Genomic DNA, 18,848 nt, shown 5'->3' with positions numbered 1-18,848 from the left:
AATAATAAGAAAACTGGATCAATACTGTCCTATGTTTTAAATATTTTGTCTATATTCCTCACCATCTGCAGACAAATTAAATGGTGAATTTCTAGACAACCTACTCTGTTTACCCCCACAGTATCAATACATAAGTTAAAATAAAATCTCATATAGTTAAAGCTTCAGTAACTGTGCTGTTACAGTTCTAGAGGACATTAGGAAGCAATAGTCAGAAGACACCCTGAAGATGTAGGAAAATGGACACTAGCCAGTGCAGAAGTGCCCGGAAAATTACTTGACACTGAGGGTAATGATAGAGAAAAATCACCATCACAAGCATTAATTCAGAGAGATCAGCGAGGGGTATCTGGGGAAAAATGCACACGCTTAAAAAGAAAACTGGGGTGCACTTGTTTCTATGGACAGACAAGGAATAGTAAGAAGGTTTGCTGACCAAACAGGATGCACAGCAATGAGGAGTGACCTGAAGCACCAAATAGAGTAATTCCTGTACTCTGCTAGATTAATAACATCTCTGCTAGATTAATAACATCTCAGCTGAGAGAAAGGAAACAGTAAGGATGCCAAATGCATCACAGTTGTCATCTCTTTGGGTAAATAAAAGCCATCAAAGCTGAGCTCTACTTCTGAGAAGTCACACCTACTGGAAGGCTGTAATTTAATTTCAGAATCAGAAATTAATCTAAGGAGAAAGGAAAATGACTTACTGTTGAATTTGAGCACATTTTGGTTATTCTCGTCAAGAAAACATTTCACTTATATGTGCTAGACTATGTTCTTAAACTGTACAAAACTTATTTCTGCAATTTCCACTTTCGTTTTCTGTGTGCTACACAAAAATTAAATAAAGTCTTCAGTAGCAGAAATTACAGAATGTACTTTGAACACCTGCCTACTAATGCACAGGTCCCAAGGCTTTAATTTAAAATTTACCTCTTTGGAACTGAGTTATAGTTCTCCCTTTTACAGCCAGCCTCTCTTTACTGGTCAACAGAACAATACCTGCTCTTATGGCAGGTGGCTACCAGACCCATAAATATGCTCTCCATCAATAGATGTAAACGTATATTTTGTCTTTTCAGAGACAGGAAGAAACCACTGCCTTAAAGTCCATTATCTGCTCTCCCAGCCTCCCAAATACTGGACCAAATATTTGAGTCAATTACTCATAATGCAAACTGACCCATCCACAAAACCCATTTTTTTGAGCATATTATACTCAATGATTAAACAGTGCAGTCCTGTTATTTCGAAGGTTTCAAAAATAAATTCATGTAGAAAATAATGTCTATCAAAAAACCACCCAGCATTTAAACTTCTACTAAAGCACCAAACATTTGTGGTTTTGTCCAGAATTATGGTATCTTAACTTTAATGCTTTTTGAATAGAGGTTTTGTGGTGTTTATTTTAAATTGTTACTAAGCATTCTGTGAATAATTAAGCCTGAACAAAAAAACAAAATACAGCTGCATGATTGGGATTTGTCCAAGATCATTTTGTCTATCCACCTCCTACTGTTGTGCTCTATGGTTCAGATTTTGTTTCTATATTCCTACTCAGTAATTTTCACAGTATTTTGCTGATCTTTCTGATTTGACCTAGTCACTGTCATCTAGTCTAAAAGCAATATTAAATAACAAAAAGCCTGTGGCTAACAACAATTTAAATGCAATTCGTTCATTTTGTTATACACAAAGACTTAACAGCACCAAATTATGACAAATCCAGTAAGTGGAAAACAGCACTCACTGCAGTAATTATCAGAATCATAAAGCCTGCTTCATCATTGTGCTCAAAGTCTTGGATCACTCTTTCTCCTGTGCTTTTGTCTAGCTCTGTTTGGTCTACAGTGTGAAAAATGTGATAAAGCACCATAATAAACAAGTATGGAGAAGAAAATAAGAGAATTGTTAGAGTCTATCTTTAGCAATTTTATATAAACAATAATATGTTACACAGAACTCCACTAGATAATATTCTGACAAACCTGTTCCAAATTTACTGAAGGGATGATTGGGGTTTCCAGTAGCTTTCTCCAATTGAAATAACCTCCAGGCATCATTCATCAGATTCTTCTCATGCTCAGAATCAACGGCATTCACTTCCCTATCTTTGCAACTTTCATCAAACAGGGGGCACAGGAAAAACTGGGCAAATCTAAAGAGGAAAAAATTAGTTCAAGTCAAGAGTACTGTACATAAATTTTAACAGAAAAGCGTAAAGCTTGATACCTCCTGAAAACAGCTGAATACATTATTTTTTTAAGCAGAACTTAAGAATTCTGTAACAGTTTTGACACTGATTTAGTACCTTATTTCTCAATTTCTTTGTTTATAAATGCAGACAACAACATATTTATCATATAAGGTAGTACAAGAGTCAAGGGCCTTACACCACAATTCCCACAGTGAAAATTTCTCATATTCTGAGGTTTAGCTGCAAGAGGCTCTTAATTTTACCAATCAAGTAAGTCTTGTCAGACATCCAGGGAGAAGCCAAAGAGAAAACTCACTCTACCTCACTGACAACACACCTTTCAATTTCTGTCTGCTCCCATAAAACAGAGATTTTAGAAATTTCCCTCTACTAAGAGTATCCTTAAATATTTCTAGACTTCTTGTTTTGCTGTCAATAAGGATCCCATGGGAAGCACAGCATTTGATTGCACCATCCCAGTATTTGCACAATGTGTAAATTCATGATCGTATTCTGTGTCCCACATTTCCAAAAATATTCAGTGTAAACACATTTAAACTTCAAAAATTCAGTCTCGGTGAAGAACTCTCCTAGATGAAAAAAATCTGAGTAAGACTTTAGAACTGAAAAATATCTGGTTATCAATTTTAACAAAAGATGGTTTTTACCTTTTTTTAAAATATAATAATAGAACTATCAAAGAACTTTTACACTAATAAATTAAAGCAGAACCTCTGTAACAAAAATATAAATATTAAAAAATATGTTTACCTGTCCAGTGCACCTTCTAGATGTTCATGTGACACATCGAAGTAATAGTTGGTATGTTCACCACTTGTGAAAGCATTTGAGCTCCCGGCATGCTCACTTAGAAATTGGCTGTACTCATTCTCTTTTGGATATTTCTTGGTTCCCAGGAACAGCATATGCTCACAAAAATGACTAAGCCCAGCAATGTTGGGGGGATCAGACAAGGATCCTGCAAGAGGAAAATTTTCATGTAATCATTAATAAAATGTTACTACTAAAACATTAAGTCTTTTAAAGTACTCTATATTATAGTATCTTGTTTCAGGCAATTATATCAATTCTGTGGCTGTAAGAAGACACTTGTGCAACTACAGTCAACTAAACTTCATCTTCAAAACAATATTTTAAAACCTAGAATTAGTAACTGAAACAATTAGTGTCTCAAATTGCCTCTCCAGATCAGCTTGCACTTCCTTATACAGATGATTTTCAATTGAAGTCCATGACTCATTATATGTAAAGACCTGGCTAATCACACTGTTCTGAAATCTATACCTTGACTTTAATAAATGCATTGTGCTAAGAGGCAGCAATTGCCAACCATAATTAAAGGGGTATTTATCCTGTGGTTTATAGGACGAGTGATAACCTGTAATTGCCTGAACACAAGCAGCTATGGATGACCAGCTAGTAGGTGTGAAGGCAAACAGATTAAAAGACAGCAATGATTTGGAAGAATGGAAGACAGAAAGGCCGAAGTTTGAGAGCAGCAGCCCCGCCTCGGAGTGTGCAGTGATGTGCGGTGGCAGAGCGGAGGTGAAGGCAACAGACACCCCTCCTCCAGCACATGAGCACGAACTGGATGTGCAGTTGGCTATCACTGTCACAGGATCTAAACAAAACCACATTCAGGATGCTCTGAACTAGATAATGATCTGGGACAGCCATCCCTGGAACAAAAAAGGCCACAAGTTTTTGAAGTCCCTCTCTTCTGCCATAACAGCAACAGTAGCAAGAGCTCCCAACTACAGACATGGCGAGAGGGTGTCTGGGTTATGAACACGTGCACTGTACTTCCCAATCAACCGAAAAACTACACAAGCTTGGGATATATCTCAGATAGAAGAAAATTCCTGTTTGCACACATAAGCACCACTGAAGTTAAGGAGTGCCTCTCCAACTTCTCCATCACTACAGCGTTTTCTCACCTCTACACATCAACAACACAGCATGAAAAGAAAAAAGTCTGACATGACAGATGGAGCTGTCTGAAATAATTGCACTTGCACCCACCCCTTTTCTGCTTACAAAAGATCTTTCATAACATGAAACTTAATGGTTAAAAGCAGTCTTTCGACTGACTGAGCTACACTTGAGTAAACATGGAGTACAGTAAGAACATTTAGCTCTAATACTTTTCAACTTGATGTGTCAAAGAATTAAACAAACTATAAATTACAATAAAAGGCTAGGCTGCCAACTGCATACCACTCCTGTCAGTTTATTTGCATCAAGATATCAAAACTTGAAGCATTTTTATTAATGACATAATGAACACAACATGAATTGAATACCTATGTGGACATCAAGTGCTGCTGAGGACTTATCTGTGGTGGGGTCACTAATGAGAAGAGCTTTAATGCCATTTGCCAATTCCAGTCCACGATATTCTCGTTTATCCTCGGGTGATTTGATAATTTCATTTGTTATTCTCTTAATAGCTGGATTGTTCATTTTGTTGTTTGTCTCCTTATGAAACCTAAAGAAAACAGAATAAATTTCTTATTATTTTCACTTAAGCCTTGCTAATATTTTAATATGTTAGACAACAGAGGGCAATATCAACAGCTAGAAGTTCTATTATGCACAAAATTCACTCTACTTGCCCAAAATTTAGATCCTGAAAGATACTGCTGCTAAAACAAAAAAGAAACCTTGAAGACCAAGAAACACAATAAAGATGCAGATCACTTAATTGAATGCTTCAAGTATCACATTAACTGTAATTTAAACAACCCAAACTTAATAAATGTCATCCCCTTATTCAATTATTATAAAAATTAAATTAAATGAAGCATATACTGCTATCTCAAGTATACTTTCAAACTTCAGCAAAGTATTTCATGTATCTGAATTGCTGATTATATTACAAGTGTTGTAACTCTGATCGTCAAATAAACAAAATTTTACTAACAGACCACTGGATTTGTACACCCAAGCAAGAAACAGTAACACTGCAATAGTGCCATAAAAATACAAAGACTGCAGAACTGCCATGATAAACAGGAATAGATTGTCTCACATATTTAAACTTCTACCATTAGTTTAACTGATGCTACAAGACACCCTTCTTTAAAGGCATAATTCTGAAATGCTAAGAAACTAAGTGTGACTGATTCAGAATCTGAATGTCTCCAAGCAAAAGCTATAAACAATATGAAGTAACTTTTTAAAATGTGCAGTTTAATGCATTTTAGAAGGAAACATAAAAACTAGTAAAATATGGTTCTCTCACTATGAAATACTTTAAAAAACAAAACTGGAGTAAAATGTAATCACTAAACAGTAGCTGAAATGCTGAATTTAAATTTAAATGTGTACACTCTCATTTAAGCTGGTCATTTATCCTTTAGTTTAACCCTAGTTAACCTGTGCTCAGGCTAATCCTGCTTGGAATGTCTATGAGCCTTCTTCCACCAAAAAAATGAAGATACAACATCTGTTTCTCTGCATCAACAGCCCTGATACAAGTCATGGTAACAATTAAAAGACGTCATGTTACACGTTTGGAGTTTTAAGAAATACTCTACTAAACTTAAGCTACTGTATAAAATTTTTAAATGAGAAAAGATACTTTTCATATATGAGAATCAGTAACTAAACTATTCCAAATCGTTTTTCACTTGCACACAAGTTGGATTGACAAATCTAAGTATTAGGGAGAACAAAGACATCCCTTAAGCTCCCGATTCCATGTCTGCCAATGAACACCTATACCTTGGTTTTCAGCTAGAATATTCTAAATCAATAAGATACTACTTGCTTGACAGAAGACACATATATCCTATAAACTTCTCGAGTTGTGGGGTTTTTTTAAATGTTATACAATTTCCTTATCATCTGGTATCTTCTTGTTATTTCTACAACACATCACTAAGTCACAGAACTTTACTGTTTGTTCAGATGACTCATCTTTTCAACGTGATTCATCAAATTACGCAGCTATGAAACCTTGTGAGATTTCAATTGATGTCTTGTGAAGCTGTACACCTCCACTTCATTTTATTATGACTCCCTACTTCTGCCTCCTTCATAGGCTACTTCCAGCTTGGTAGTGAAATTCCAGCACAGGAAAAAAACCTACAATTTACAAAAGGACAACATCAGTAATTAAGCCTTCAAACCAAGGACTGAAATTTGTACCTCCACCTTCACTGTTACTTCAATGGGCACTGTGAATACAACATTGTCTAACCTCCAATGGGTTTGCGTGATTATTCTGCTGCAAAGTGAATCACGGTACCAGACAACTCAAATAAAAGCAAGGGCTAATCAACTATGCAATCTCCTGGAAGGCAAATACGTCAAATGAAAAGACCAATGCCTTCCTGCTTAAGTACTGCTCCTCCTGCTGATATGTTACTACAATACAAAAGTAAGAAGAAAAATTTCACTTTAGAGAGAACTTTTATACCATTGCATTTTCTTAAGGAGTCAACTGTAAGACCCAATACTAAACATTCCCTCATATGACTCTTTTCCTGTGCAGCTTTTAAGTAAGTGCAATTGCTTTATAAAAATACCCCATTCAATTCTTTCACACCAGAATCCTAAAACTCCATAAATCACTTCCTGAAAATAGAACTGCTTTTAATCACAGGTTAAAAAAAGTAAGAAAATAAAAAATCCTGCACTTATTGAGAAGTAGCTTAGTTTCTAAAGCCATGTTCAGAAGCTGTCCTAAAGTCCATGTGCTATAGCTACTTGCTGTACTGTCATTACAGTGAGCACTGGACGCTGCTGGTCAGCAGCAAAACAATTCTTCCACAAAGGAGGTGCTATGTTTATTGCAGAGCTAATAGCCTAACAAAAACATTAAAAGAAATATTGCCACACTACTTTCACAAAACAGAAGAAAGATCCAGTAAAGCCAAAATAGCAGGAACAATGACAGTGGATATTCATCCACTGGCTCAAAAATTACAGGTGGAAAGATGACAAAGGTAGAAAGAAAAAAAGAATAGGGATGTCTGAAGCGAGAACCGTGTTCCTACTCAATGAATAGGAAATATTCTTCCTCCTCCTCAAAACTACTTCACTTGTACAAGAAAAGTATCAGTTAAAACCAGCACTGAATTTTCAATTACAGCACTTCTAGTGAAATTATATTCTATTCTTTGAGGTTCCATTTTTGTAATCATTTCCTGGCAGGCAGTCCCTTGGAACCAGCAAGGCTCTCTGGAGATGCCAGGTTTCACCTGCAAACAGAGTATTACAGAGTGGGATTAAGTGATATATGATACTGCTTCACTATTTTAATCTCTCAGAGTTATTTTAGCAAAGTTACTTTAATTAAAAATTAGCCTGTGTAGTCAAATCTAAGTCCAATGTTTGAACAATTAAAGGACCATATTTGAAAACCAATTAACAGAAACTCCTGAGGGTTGCTTCAATGCAAGAATGTGACTAGCTAATAAAAATATGACCCCCAAGGCACAAACTCCAAAGTGCTTCTCAAGATTTTTTTGTCATGACAGCATGCACGTACTGAAGTCAAGTGCTAGTACACAGGTCTGCTCCAGATGAAAGGCAAGTTACCATCTCAGGTTTTGACGCTTGCTTTCTATCAGTTGCCTTAATATTCACATTTGCTTCAAGCTTTTATGTAACTAATTGCTTACCATTTCCCAGAGTAAAGTAAAACCTTAATTGAGTGCGAACCTCTTTTCTGTCCTGCTAAGGAGTTACCATTGGTTCTGTGTTGTTTACTAATCCATCTTGGTTTACATGAAGATTTCTCCAGCTGCCAATGCGTGGAGTGAAAGAAGCGCTGTGTGCTTTGGCAGGAGGCCGGGTGCTGCAGAGCTACAGCCAGAGTTTTCTCACCTCTTACAAGGATGACAGCACCAAACTGAGCACTCTGGAGGAGTTCACCAACTTCTTCAGTTGCAAGCTCATGGCTTTCCAACTACCAAGTAAATTCTGCATTCTTGCACAGGTCTGCACCCCTCCTCTTAGTCTCTTGCACCTACTTCTGATCATGACAGCAGTAGAATTATGCTACCAGTAAAACAATCAACAATCTACCTACTCTTTTAACATTTCAACATTCAACTGTATATTATAATAAAAATGGTGAGTTTTCTGGTTTTTCTGGGTTTTTTTTAGACTAAACTGTAGGCAGGAAAGTTAAATCAATTCAGGTGAACATTACCCAAGAGCGATTCTTCAGGAGACTACCCATATTCTTTCAGGTTACATGTTCATCAATAGTTCTGTTAGACATTTAAAATACCTCATGATTCAACATCCATAAACATCAATCTTGTGTGAATTTGCTTGTCATGAAGCTGGAGAATGTATGAGATCCCAACACATTCCTGATACTGATCTAAATAATTCTGATTGCATGACAGGCAGACAGACTGTGTAAGTAGATGAACTGCTCAAAATGTTAACATGTTTTATCACTTTTAAGCTAATCAGGAATTCAGCATACTACTTCATACACAAAAGATCCAACTACAAAGTCCCACAATGATTTAATCAGTGCTCCCAAGTTATTAAGAACAACCAATCATGCCAAATCAGGCAAGTCTGAAGACGATGAATATTTATAAGGTTTTGTTATGTAGTTCATTTTAAAGAAATTCTAAAGTCTCGCTACAATTAAAGCATTTTCGGAACCTCAGTCTGCAGCTTTTTGCCAAGCCTGTAATTGACTCAGAAAATTCCCTTCTCACGATGGTGGCCAGGGCAGATGCCTGCCATGCTCTTGCTTCCACAACTCCTAGATCACAGCAGTAAAACTTGGTCTGCCACAGGCTGCGGTGCCAACGTGACAGCACAAACACTGGCGTGTAACACCGAGGTACAGGAATTACCAGAAGCATTAATGAGACCACACCACGTGTGACCTTGGCAAAAACAAGGGCCCTGGCAGTGTCACACGTGAGATCAGGCCCCAGCTGAGTAACTGGCCTGAAAAGTACAATGATGTGCTGGCCAAACGAGATTGGATATACACTCAGACACCATAAAGCTAATCTACTGCCCTACATCTACAGTGTTTAACTTGACCACTCCACAGTTTCCAAAGCACTGGGTAAAAAAGTCAAACAAAAAGGCAGGACATTATCCAATTTGATGTTATACAGAGCAATAAAGGAAAACAAGTTTTTTTTTTAATATCTAAATAACCTGAGCTTACTTTTCCTATGTCCTCAAAAATTGCCCCAAACAATTCATCCAAACACAGCCTCCAAGGTAAGCTCTAACCACATTCACCAGAAATAGAATAATTACACTTTCTCTAACAATTCTTTCTTCAACATTTTACAAAATTCCAAAAGGGTTTTGAAGCCTTTGATTACTTGGAAGACCTGGAGAAGGAGAGGGGGGTAAGTAAAATTATCTGGTTTTAATCTTTAGATGTCCTTAAAATATAGCATCATCAAAATTTTCACAGATCTGGCATAGCAATTTGTCTTACATCAGTATTTTCAAATTGCATGTTAAGGACATGACTGATCAGACTAGTTTCTGTGCTACGTGACCAACTGTTTCTAGGCATATTTTACTTATTTTCCTAAGAAATGCACTCATTCATTCAATTGCTTTATTCATTGAATACTTGCAGACCAGTGCTTCTCATTCTCTCTTCCTCCCCCTCTGACATTTTTCTATCACTCTACAGTTGCAGGGCTTGCTCCACAACCCCAGGATTGTGATGGTGTCTAGCACATGGCCCTGCACACACAGGGGGAAATGTTAAACTGGATGCTACAGGAGAGACCTCTGTGCTTTATTCTAACTTGTTCTGATGTGTATTTCATAGATTTTATGTGCAGGTAGCACATCAGATTGCCCAAAATTCCTTGTAAAACCAACTCACTTAATGCTTTATGCTACCATCTGTCTCATACCCTCAACAAGAAAAACTTGTGAGGTTTGAATTTAAAAAAAAAACAAAAAACCAACAACCAAAAAACAAGATGAGACTAAAACTTCAGTTATACTGCATAACAACAAGAAATTCACAGAAAGATGAGAGAACTGGCAAGGAAATCTGATCTAGCAACAAAAACAGAGAGAATGTTAGAATTCTGAATCATTAAAAGCACTGTAATCCCACATTAAAAGCAACTGTTTATCTAACACTAGAGCTTTGACATGAGCAACAAACCCGTAACAATGAGCAGTTTACAAGAGTCAGCGGTGTGTTTCAACAAATGAAGTCCTGGCTGTTCAACTATTTTGTAGTTTAGTTTTTATTATTTTGGACAATTCAATTCTGGTTTTACTGTTAAAATTATAAATAAACTCTCAGCCCTACAGCATTCTTTTCCATATCAATTGTTCAGGCAAGCTATAGCTCTGACTCATTCTAAAATCAAGATTTTAATAGAAAGCTGTAGTGAAGCAACTTTCAAACAGGATCCAGAAAAAAATCACCTTATTATATACATACAGTGCTATCTGATAAGAATATTTTAGCATCTTAAGGGCATCATAAAAGGTGAAAGCAAAGAAACTCACTGACAGATCGCGCATACATAAATACACAACTAGACTCAAAACTGATTAAAGCAATTTCTCTAGATTTTTATTATGAGCTTTTTGATTTCTATGCTGTTAAAAGATCAGACACTAAAGTTACTATAAAAGCATCTAATACAATAGAATTAATACATCCAAAATACCAACCCCACATGCCATTTCTCAAATGGTCTGACTGCATTTTTAGTAAACGACTTCTACAATAACCAGCCATGACCCCTATAGCTAGGAGCCTAATACCTTCCAGTACAGTGAAACACCAGAGGTCATGAACTTCTTGTCCCTTCTCTCTTTCTTCTGGATCTAACAGGGAGGGGAGTGTTTCTGTATTCATGTGCAAAGTAAGTTATATACTTGACACTTCAATCAATTCCCAAAGGTACCATTTCATCCAAGGGATTAAACCACAGCCCTACACTTACTGAAGACAGAAAGGAGAAAGCGTGCAAAAAAAGCAGGCAAACATAGAAACAGAAATCCTACTAGGGACTTCCCAACTAGAATAGATAATTTTAATGCTGTACATCAAAAGGAGTTAAGCTGTAACTGAGAAATTATCTTGCTACTCGACATAGAGATGAATTTTTAAAATGCTACGAAAGGAAAAAGTTCAAGCATGACAAAATACAGAGATGGACCACAGGAAACATGTAACTCAAAAAAAGATTCTTAGTTTTCACATCTCAAAAAAATCATCACATGAAAGAACTATGCCTGGTCTCATTTCATTATCATTTATGTAAATCCTAATTCACAATTAAAATTAAATGGATGATTAAATCATGGTTGTAGGCGGTATGAAAACATAACAGGCCTACTCACATACATAAAGTTAAGTACAAATACTGCATATATGCACATGCATAAAGAGGAGTAATCTAGCAAGACAAACTACGGCCCGAGAAAAGCATTGGCTTCGAACATACACTGTGGATTACCTTTACAATTCTGAAGCATAAATAGCAATAATGAACAGTAACAGTGCATCTGAATTTTGACACACGAGCGCCGACAGTATGAGTCATCATAACTCACTTTTTTCCCCGGAAAGATGCTACTTTTGACGTCTCTAACTTGTGCGGTATTAAAAATAGGTTTGGCTACTAAGGTAACAGATACAGTGTTAATGAAAGAAAGAAAACAACTTAGCCTTTGTCCCTTACCCTAGCTTCCTTCCCGGACCAACTTTACCGAGTCGTTACGCAGTTTAAATTGCCTCTAAAGTGAGTTATGCCAAGCCTCCCGCCCGCTCCTCCCTTGACCGAGGTTAGCTGCGCTCTCCCCACTGGAGTTGGTGACAACGGTAACACAGACACGCAATAACAAGTCCCGCACAATGCCAGTGCCAGATAACTCCTCAGAAACTGAAGAGGCCGCTCCCATCAAGTTTGGGCAACTGATGGCAGTCTCTTCGTAAAGATTTTAAGAGTTTTTCCTTTTTTTTTACATAATTATGCCTTAAGAAGAACTTGCCATGGCAAGTTAAGTAACGCGACAATTCACTAATGTTTTTTGAGAAGGAAGGAGAACAACAAAGCAGGCCCCCGGGCAACGAAAGCCGCACGGCTGATGACCAAGCCTGCTTTGTCAAAGGAAGTGCAGCTACAAACACCGGAGCACGGCAGTCCGGGCTCTCCCGGGCAGCAGAGCAGGGCAGCAGAGCAGGACACAAGGCAGGACACACGGCAGGGCTCAGGCCTTCTCGGCACACACGGCCCCCCGCCCCCATCTCGCCCACCGCCTCCCCGGAAGGCTCCGGCGCCAGTCCCGCTCCGCGGCCCGAGCTCCCCCGGCTCCCCGCCGCACTCGGGGCAGGGCGGGCGCTCCCCTGGACTCACAAGGTGCCCCCTCCCGGCTGCGCCGCCGCCTCTTACACAACATCGCGGGGGCTCTCCGGCCTCTCGCCCCGGGTCACACGGCCCCGGGACCCGCGGCCCTGCCCCGGCCCCGCCGCACTCGCACCGTACCCGAGAGAGCTGCGCCGCCGGCCCTGAGGGAAAGAGCGCGAGGCCAGGGCGGCCCAGGGGCGCGTCCAGCCCGGCAGAGCCCGGCTCAGCACAGGGAACAGCCGCTGCCGCATATCCCTGGCGGCCCCGCCGCCAGCACCGGCCTTTCCCCGCTGCCGCCCGGCCCGGCTCGGCTCGCCTCAGCACGCGCCGCTCCCCGCCGCCATGTTCTCCGCCCGCCTCCCCTCGCCGCCCGGCCAATCCCTCCCGGCGCCCGCGGGGTCCCGTCCGCCCTCCGCGCCCGGGCCTGGCGGGACCCGTACCTGGGGGTGCCGGGAGCTGCCGCCTCTGCCGCCGGGAGGGCCGGGGCTGCGGCTGGGGAGGGGGGCCGGGGGCCTCTGGGAGGAGGCGGAGGCGGTGGAGGGGGTGGGTGTCTGGGCGGGGAGCCGGGGCGACACTCGCCGCGGCGGGGGGGCCGCGCCCGGCGGAGGCGGACGGGGCTGCGGCGCGAAGGGTGGCGGGGCGGCTCCGGGCTGCACCCGCGGAGGGACCGTGTCGCGGCCCGCCCGCTTCCTGGTGGCCGCGCTCCGCGTCCTTGGCGGTGTCTGCCAAGACAAAAGGTAATTAGACGCCTCGTAATTTGAGCACGGTGGGTGCAGTGCCGTCCTGAGAGGCAGAGATTTCGGGTGTCAAAATCCTCCGTCCGGCAGGGAGAGGTCACCCTCCGGCAGCTCCCCCTCCTTCGGGAGCTCCCGTTGGAGCCCGCTGCCTGCTGCTCACCTGCCGCGGAGCTCTGCGGCCGCGCCGGACACAGGACTCGCCTCGCAGGATGAGTTTACGAGGTGTAAATGCTGGATAAGGTTGAACTTCTGTTATAAAACCATAGATTTGGGGTCCTAGGGCGATTTTTTTTTTTCCTTGGTAGATTTCCTTATGGGAAAGTAATGGATGTGGCTGGTTGCATTAATTCCTTTCTAAGAAAAAACAAACCTCTAAATTGAAAAAACAAAACAAACAAACAGCAACAAAAAAAAACAAAAAAAAAACCCCACAACACCCCCCCGAAAAAAAATACCGCAGAAAACAACCTACAAGTTGTTATCCCCTCAGAAAAAAAAACCCCACTGTTTGAAGTTCTGGTAATATGCTTTCTATGTCTTATCTTTCAGAGTTATGAAGGGAAAGAAAAGTAAGACAAAAACAATGTGCTACATTTAATGCCTGACTTTAGCTTCCCGACTGCTTGCCTTTTATAAAAGGTGGTGTCTCACAGCTGGAAATTCCTAGAACCCTCCTGTCATAAAAAGGTAGAAAGACATGGCCAGAAGAGTTGCTGAAGGTTATTTCTGTACTCAAAGATGGAATTGAAGAGGTATCAGAAGTAACTTTAAACTTTAGTCGGCTTTGGTTAAAATTGCTGTTAAGAAGTGGCAACACACTGCTTCATATGGTCAGCAGAATCAACAGGGAATCGTGAAAATTTGTCAGGGAATTTGGGTAGACGTTCATCTGCTGGTTTCCAGGGAGGTCTGTGCTGCTATAGAGATGCTCTTACCCCTACCTGAGCTACCCAGTTTAAAACATTTCTGCCTACATTAAGTACACCCACACTTCTGGCCTCAGTTTAGACATGGAACTGTCTCTCAAGTTAACTCATCCTGGTTGGAGCAAGGCATTTGGTAGCTTTCACCTCAATCAACTGCTTGGATTTAGAACTGTGTGGGTGCCTAATTTTAACACAGTATGTTAACTCCTGTGAAAATGTCCTCATGGGATTCTAGTTTGAGGCAGTCTGGGTTTTTTCCAGTTCCTAGTGCATGTAAAAGTGAAGACCAAGCTGGACAGAAAGAGGACAGAATAGATGGTGAGCTGTTAAATCTGAATTCCACCCTGTTGCTATTGCCAGTGCGTCAGAGAGGCTCATCCCATGGTGTGTGACAGAAGGACTGCTGGGTGAGTGCCCCTTCACAATCTGTCTCCTCCCATTCAGGAGCAGAGGGATTAAGAGGTTGTGAATTGGAGTCGTTTTGTTAAATTGAATATACAGTAGAAATACTTCTGCCTTTGGTGTTAATACAGTTGTCACGTAGGGGTGAATGCTATAGAATTGCACAGTTTCAGGCATTTTACTCTTTCTTTCGGGTCCCGACAGCGAGTTTGTTAGCCTAATGTACTATATATTTAGCTAATGCTAGTCTGATCTATATTTAGCTGCTCTAATAAATCCTGCCTTTTTCTCTAAATCTTGCCTAGTATATACAGGGGCAATCCTGGGCAAACAAGGTAGACTGTGCCAGGAAGATTCTGGCGGTCTGCTAAAACGTGAATCTAAAACAAGCACTTCTGTTTCTGTGATGTGATGAAAGATCACACCTCCTCATGCATCTAACATAGCTAGTGCAGCAGAGGTATGCAATAGAGGTCACGCCTACTGTACTTTACACCTATTTTATCCATTGTAAGCTTATTTAGCGGCTATTCAAAGTAACTGGTGTGTTCTGGTTTAACCCCAGCCGGGAACTAAGGATAATGCAGCAGTTTCCTCCCCTCCACCCATCCTGGTGTGATGGGGAGGAAAATCAAAAGTAGAACTTGACGGTTGAAATAAGAATAGTTTAGTAACTGAAACAAAAGAAATTATAATAATAATAGTAAATAATCGTAGTAATGATTAGAAAAAGATGAGTGATGCATAATACAATTGCTCACCACCTGCTAACCAATGCCAGATCCTGCCCCCAGGCCCGATCAGGCCCTTCTGGGTAACTGGTAATATAAATCCCAGTTTATATTCTGGGAATGAAGTTTTATGGTGGGGAATATCCCTTTGGCCAGTTAAGTTACCTGTCCTGACTATGCTCCCTCCCTGTTTCTTTTCTCCCCTGCACCTCCTCACTAGCAGAGAATGAGACACAATAAAGTCCCTGATGCAGGATAACTCGACTTGGCAACAACCAAGACATGAGTAAGTTATTCTTGTGTTGAATCCACAACACAGCACTGTGCCAGCTACTGAGAAGAAATCTACTCTATTCCAGCCAAAATCAGGACACACTGGTGTTTATTCAAATCAGATTGTGTTCTTATACTCTGACCCCTCTCTATGTCCATTTATACTAGCCAAAATTACAGTCATATGCTGTTTTGGATGTCTTTTCCATGTTTTAAACATATTTTTAATAGGACACCCTCAGCAAAACTAAAGAGGACTTTCAGTGAAATTCCTTTCTCAGTCTGGTCCTGCAACTAAGATTTCTTCCCCATGAAACTTTAATTGCTCGTAAACAATGGTGCTTTTGGTCCTGCCTTCTTCATCTGCCCTACTAGAAAAATAAATGTTGCCCAAAAGACCAAATAAGCCTACTTATAATTTAGAGTAAGTGTGGAAATTATTCAAATATTCGCATGAAAAAACCTTAGGAAGTAGCAGTGTAGAGATCCCTCTTCAGGATACGTGACATAAATGTACTGTGAGGGAAAGTGATCTTCAAAATAGGTAGGTTAAAATAATTTAGAATAAACCAGTATTTTTTGTATGGCCTGAAAGCTGAGAGACAGTAAGAGTGAAACTCTTAACTACAATCTTGTTAGGCTTCTAATGGAAGCATGTCCTTTCCACGTAGATAAAATTCTGGACAAAATTCAAATTGTATTTATATATAATGGAGGTTTGTAGCAAACTGGCTTTGAGCTGAAAAAAAAGCGTAACTTATGATTGTTATTTCCACTCCAAAATAAATAGCAGCAATTTCATGACAAGACATATATGAGAAAAGGATTGTCTATTGGCTGTTCCCAGTATAAAAATACTGGAAGAATAAAATTAAATTAATAAAATAATTAAGTTAAAAGATAATGAGACAAAAGAGACAGTTACTGTTTACTTCAGTCAGTGCTGTCAAGTCTGTGTGTTTCCAATTTTCCCATTCATTGTTTCTTTTCTTGTTACGTAAAGGATGTCATCCAGCTGCACGTCTTAACTGAAAATAGGTAACTGTATGGAAAATTACTAGCTTAACTCTGAGCTAATCACACAAATGCATACATCCCCCTGTGTTGCTGCTTATTTTTTATTACAATGACTATAAAAAGTTGTAGAAGTGCTACCGTCTGTGTTGGACAGTGGTCTGGCACACACACTGAAAAGAAGAACTCTCTTATTCTGTGTATTTTCTTGGTTAGTTGAAACCAGTTCTGGTTTTAATCCTGTTATATGCCTTGAGTCCTTAATTTTTAACAACAAGGAAGTTATTTTATTGCATTTTCTCTTTTCTTTTAACAGTGACATAGTTATCTTTTTACCTTGACTGAAGGAGAGCCCTGTCCTCAACTGCAAATATACCAGTACTCTGTGTAAGTCCTTGTTGTTTAAACTTACTGTATGTGGACAACACAGAGTTTAGAATATTAATGGCCAACTGGTCAGGCTGTTCAAAGGCTAGAATTTGCTTTATGTTTATCTAAGGTGCAGGTGATTTCCCCTTTAAAGTGAATATAAAATTAATCAGCAATTTTTTTACTGTGTCACTGATAGTATTAAATATTTAACTCTCCACATGCTCAGTACAGTTGATACACTGTGTAGCATATTGGCAATCAAATCAGGTGTTACTAAGCCTTGAAGAAGTCTCACCCAACCTTATAATTTGTATTAATTATATCTCTCCACTATTATACCTTATATAACCTGTCTTCATTCGTAGGTAATCATGTTCCATGTAAACAATTTTACTGCTTTTCAGGCCTTCATACCTACAATTCCTCAGGTGACCTGATACAGGCCTTAGGAAAACAGTGTTTGTTTTGTCTGTGAATGTAATTGTATTCAACGACTTTTTGTTTGCAAGCCTTAGTTAAAAATTGTTCTTCTTGATCCATACGTGGGGATTAATACTCTTCTGAAATTGTTACATTTGCTGTTGTGTGTATTATTATAAAATTTAGATTTCTGTAATGTTTTTGTCTCTCTTGCAACAAAATAAAACATTTGCCACAGATGAAGTACCTGTCTTCTTAAAGGTCATTCTCCAAACAACTGTTAAGACTGTGGCCTAAATATTCTTGTTTCCTTATTCTCATATTTATTTTTATTGCTTGTGAAATGCTAGCTCCCTATTACTCAGTCTGTGTTTATAGAGTATTAGTATCATTAGGCTCTACCTAGTCTAAGAAAATGTACAACCTATGCTATAAACTGACCTTGTAAAACAGACTTGCAGTCATTAAACTATGCTTTTTTACGCTAACTTGATTACCAGAAATACATGTTTTCCACTTACCACAGCTATAGCAAAGGTAGCTATTGGCCAAATTTAACTTTCAGTAATCAAATAAATACTTATAGTTTCAATGCAGGTTTTAATGATCTCTGTGTCTGTGAGAGATGTTATATTTTGATGAAAAATATGACTTTCATACTAGAAAAGAGCAAACAAGCAGAAGTTGGAGGAACTCTTGTGTTCCAGTGCTGCCTTCTTTTGAGTGATCCATATCAAGGAATGTAGAGCAAAAGGTAAATATTTAGATTATTTGCATACCTGCATTTGACTTTTCAGTCTAGCAGTAGCTACTACACAATTGTCAGTACAAGTGATTTTTGCTGTTAGCATGGATGGAATACAAAAAAAGCAAATAATAAAAGTGGTCTCAATATGTTTGCCATGGATTATATTTATTTTCCTGCTTGATTAAATCTTTACTTAGCTGAAGCAAAATATGTTACTGTGATTTTTAGTGTTTGTTGTTTATTCTTTGTGCCTGATGTAAGTATGGTTGGCTCTGACATTGTTCTAACTCTTCAGGTAAATGGTAGAGGAGCGTAATGGGATGTTGCTTCATGTCACTATCAGGAAAATTACTGCAAGCCCTATGGGTTAGGATTAATTTGTTCTTAACTTTAAGAACTCATGGAAGAAAGAAATATAATAAGATTCAAAGCAGCTAACTTTAGGGGAGAAAAAGGATGTGGACACCTGCAAAATTATAGATGGGCAATCTAAATTTCAGAAATTGCAAAGGTCCTAGAACAAGAGCAAACTGCTGTCAGCTGTAACAGATAGGTAACAGTCTGTAGGAGCCAGTACAGATTTAACAAAACACATCAAGCGATTTGAATCTCCTCTAATATCTGCTTCTTCTCTCTACCCAGAACATCTGTTATTCTGTCATAGATC

At 39.4% G+C, this 18,848-nt stretch overlaps 1 protein-coding gene and 1 long non-coding RNA gene across 4 annotated transcripts in view; one reads left to right on the top strand and one right to left on the bottom strand.

Moving 5' to 3' along the window:
• The window catches only part of IDE (insulin degrading enzyme), a 53,903-nt gene extending 40,810 nt beyond the window's left edge, over positions 1-13,093 (bottom strand). Inside the window, exons 1-4 of one of the 3 annotated variants that reach the window (XM_014875352.2) lie at positions 12,999-13,093; positions 4,525-4,709; positions 2,972-3,179; positions 1,992-2,161 (exon numbers count right to left, since the gene is read on the bottom strand). In XM_014875352.2, the coding sequence (XP_014730838.1) occupies positions 1,992-2,161; positions 2,972-3,179; positions 4,525-4,684 (538 nt within the window). In that variant the 5' untranslated portion in view covers positions 4,685-4,709; positions 12,999-13,093. Of the gene's footprint in view, positions 1-1,991; positions 2,162-2,971; positions 3,180-4,524; positions 4,710-12,696; positions 12,848-12,998 lie in introns of those variants that run through there. The other 2 variants (XM_014875351.2, XM_014875350.2) reach the window with 2 other exon arrangements.
• A 71-nt stretch (positions 13,094-13,164) lies between these two features.
• On the top strand, positions 13,165-18,389 carry LOC106852660 (uncharacterized). Its single transcript, XR_015805162.1, has 2 exons — positions 13,165-13,295; positions 14,483-18,389. It is a non-coding gene; the product is annotated as an uncharacterized LOC106852660 (long non-coding RNA).
• Positions 18,390-18,848: the final 459 nt, after the last annotated feature.

The sequence above is a fragment of the Sturnus vulgaris genome, chromosome 8 (genome assembly GCF_052056855.1).
Source record: "Sturnus vulgaris isolate bStuVul1 chromosome 8, bStuVul1.hap1, whole genome shotgun sequence".
Classification (NCBI taxonomy): Eukaryota; Metazoa; Chordata; class Aves; order Passeriformes; family Sturnidae; genus Sturnus; species Sturnus vulgaris.
Note: the sequence above shows the minus strand (reverse complement) of the source record. Positions and strands in the feature narration are given on the sequence as shown.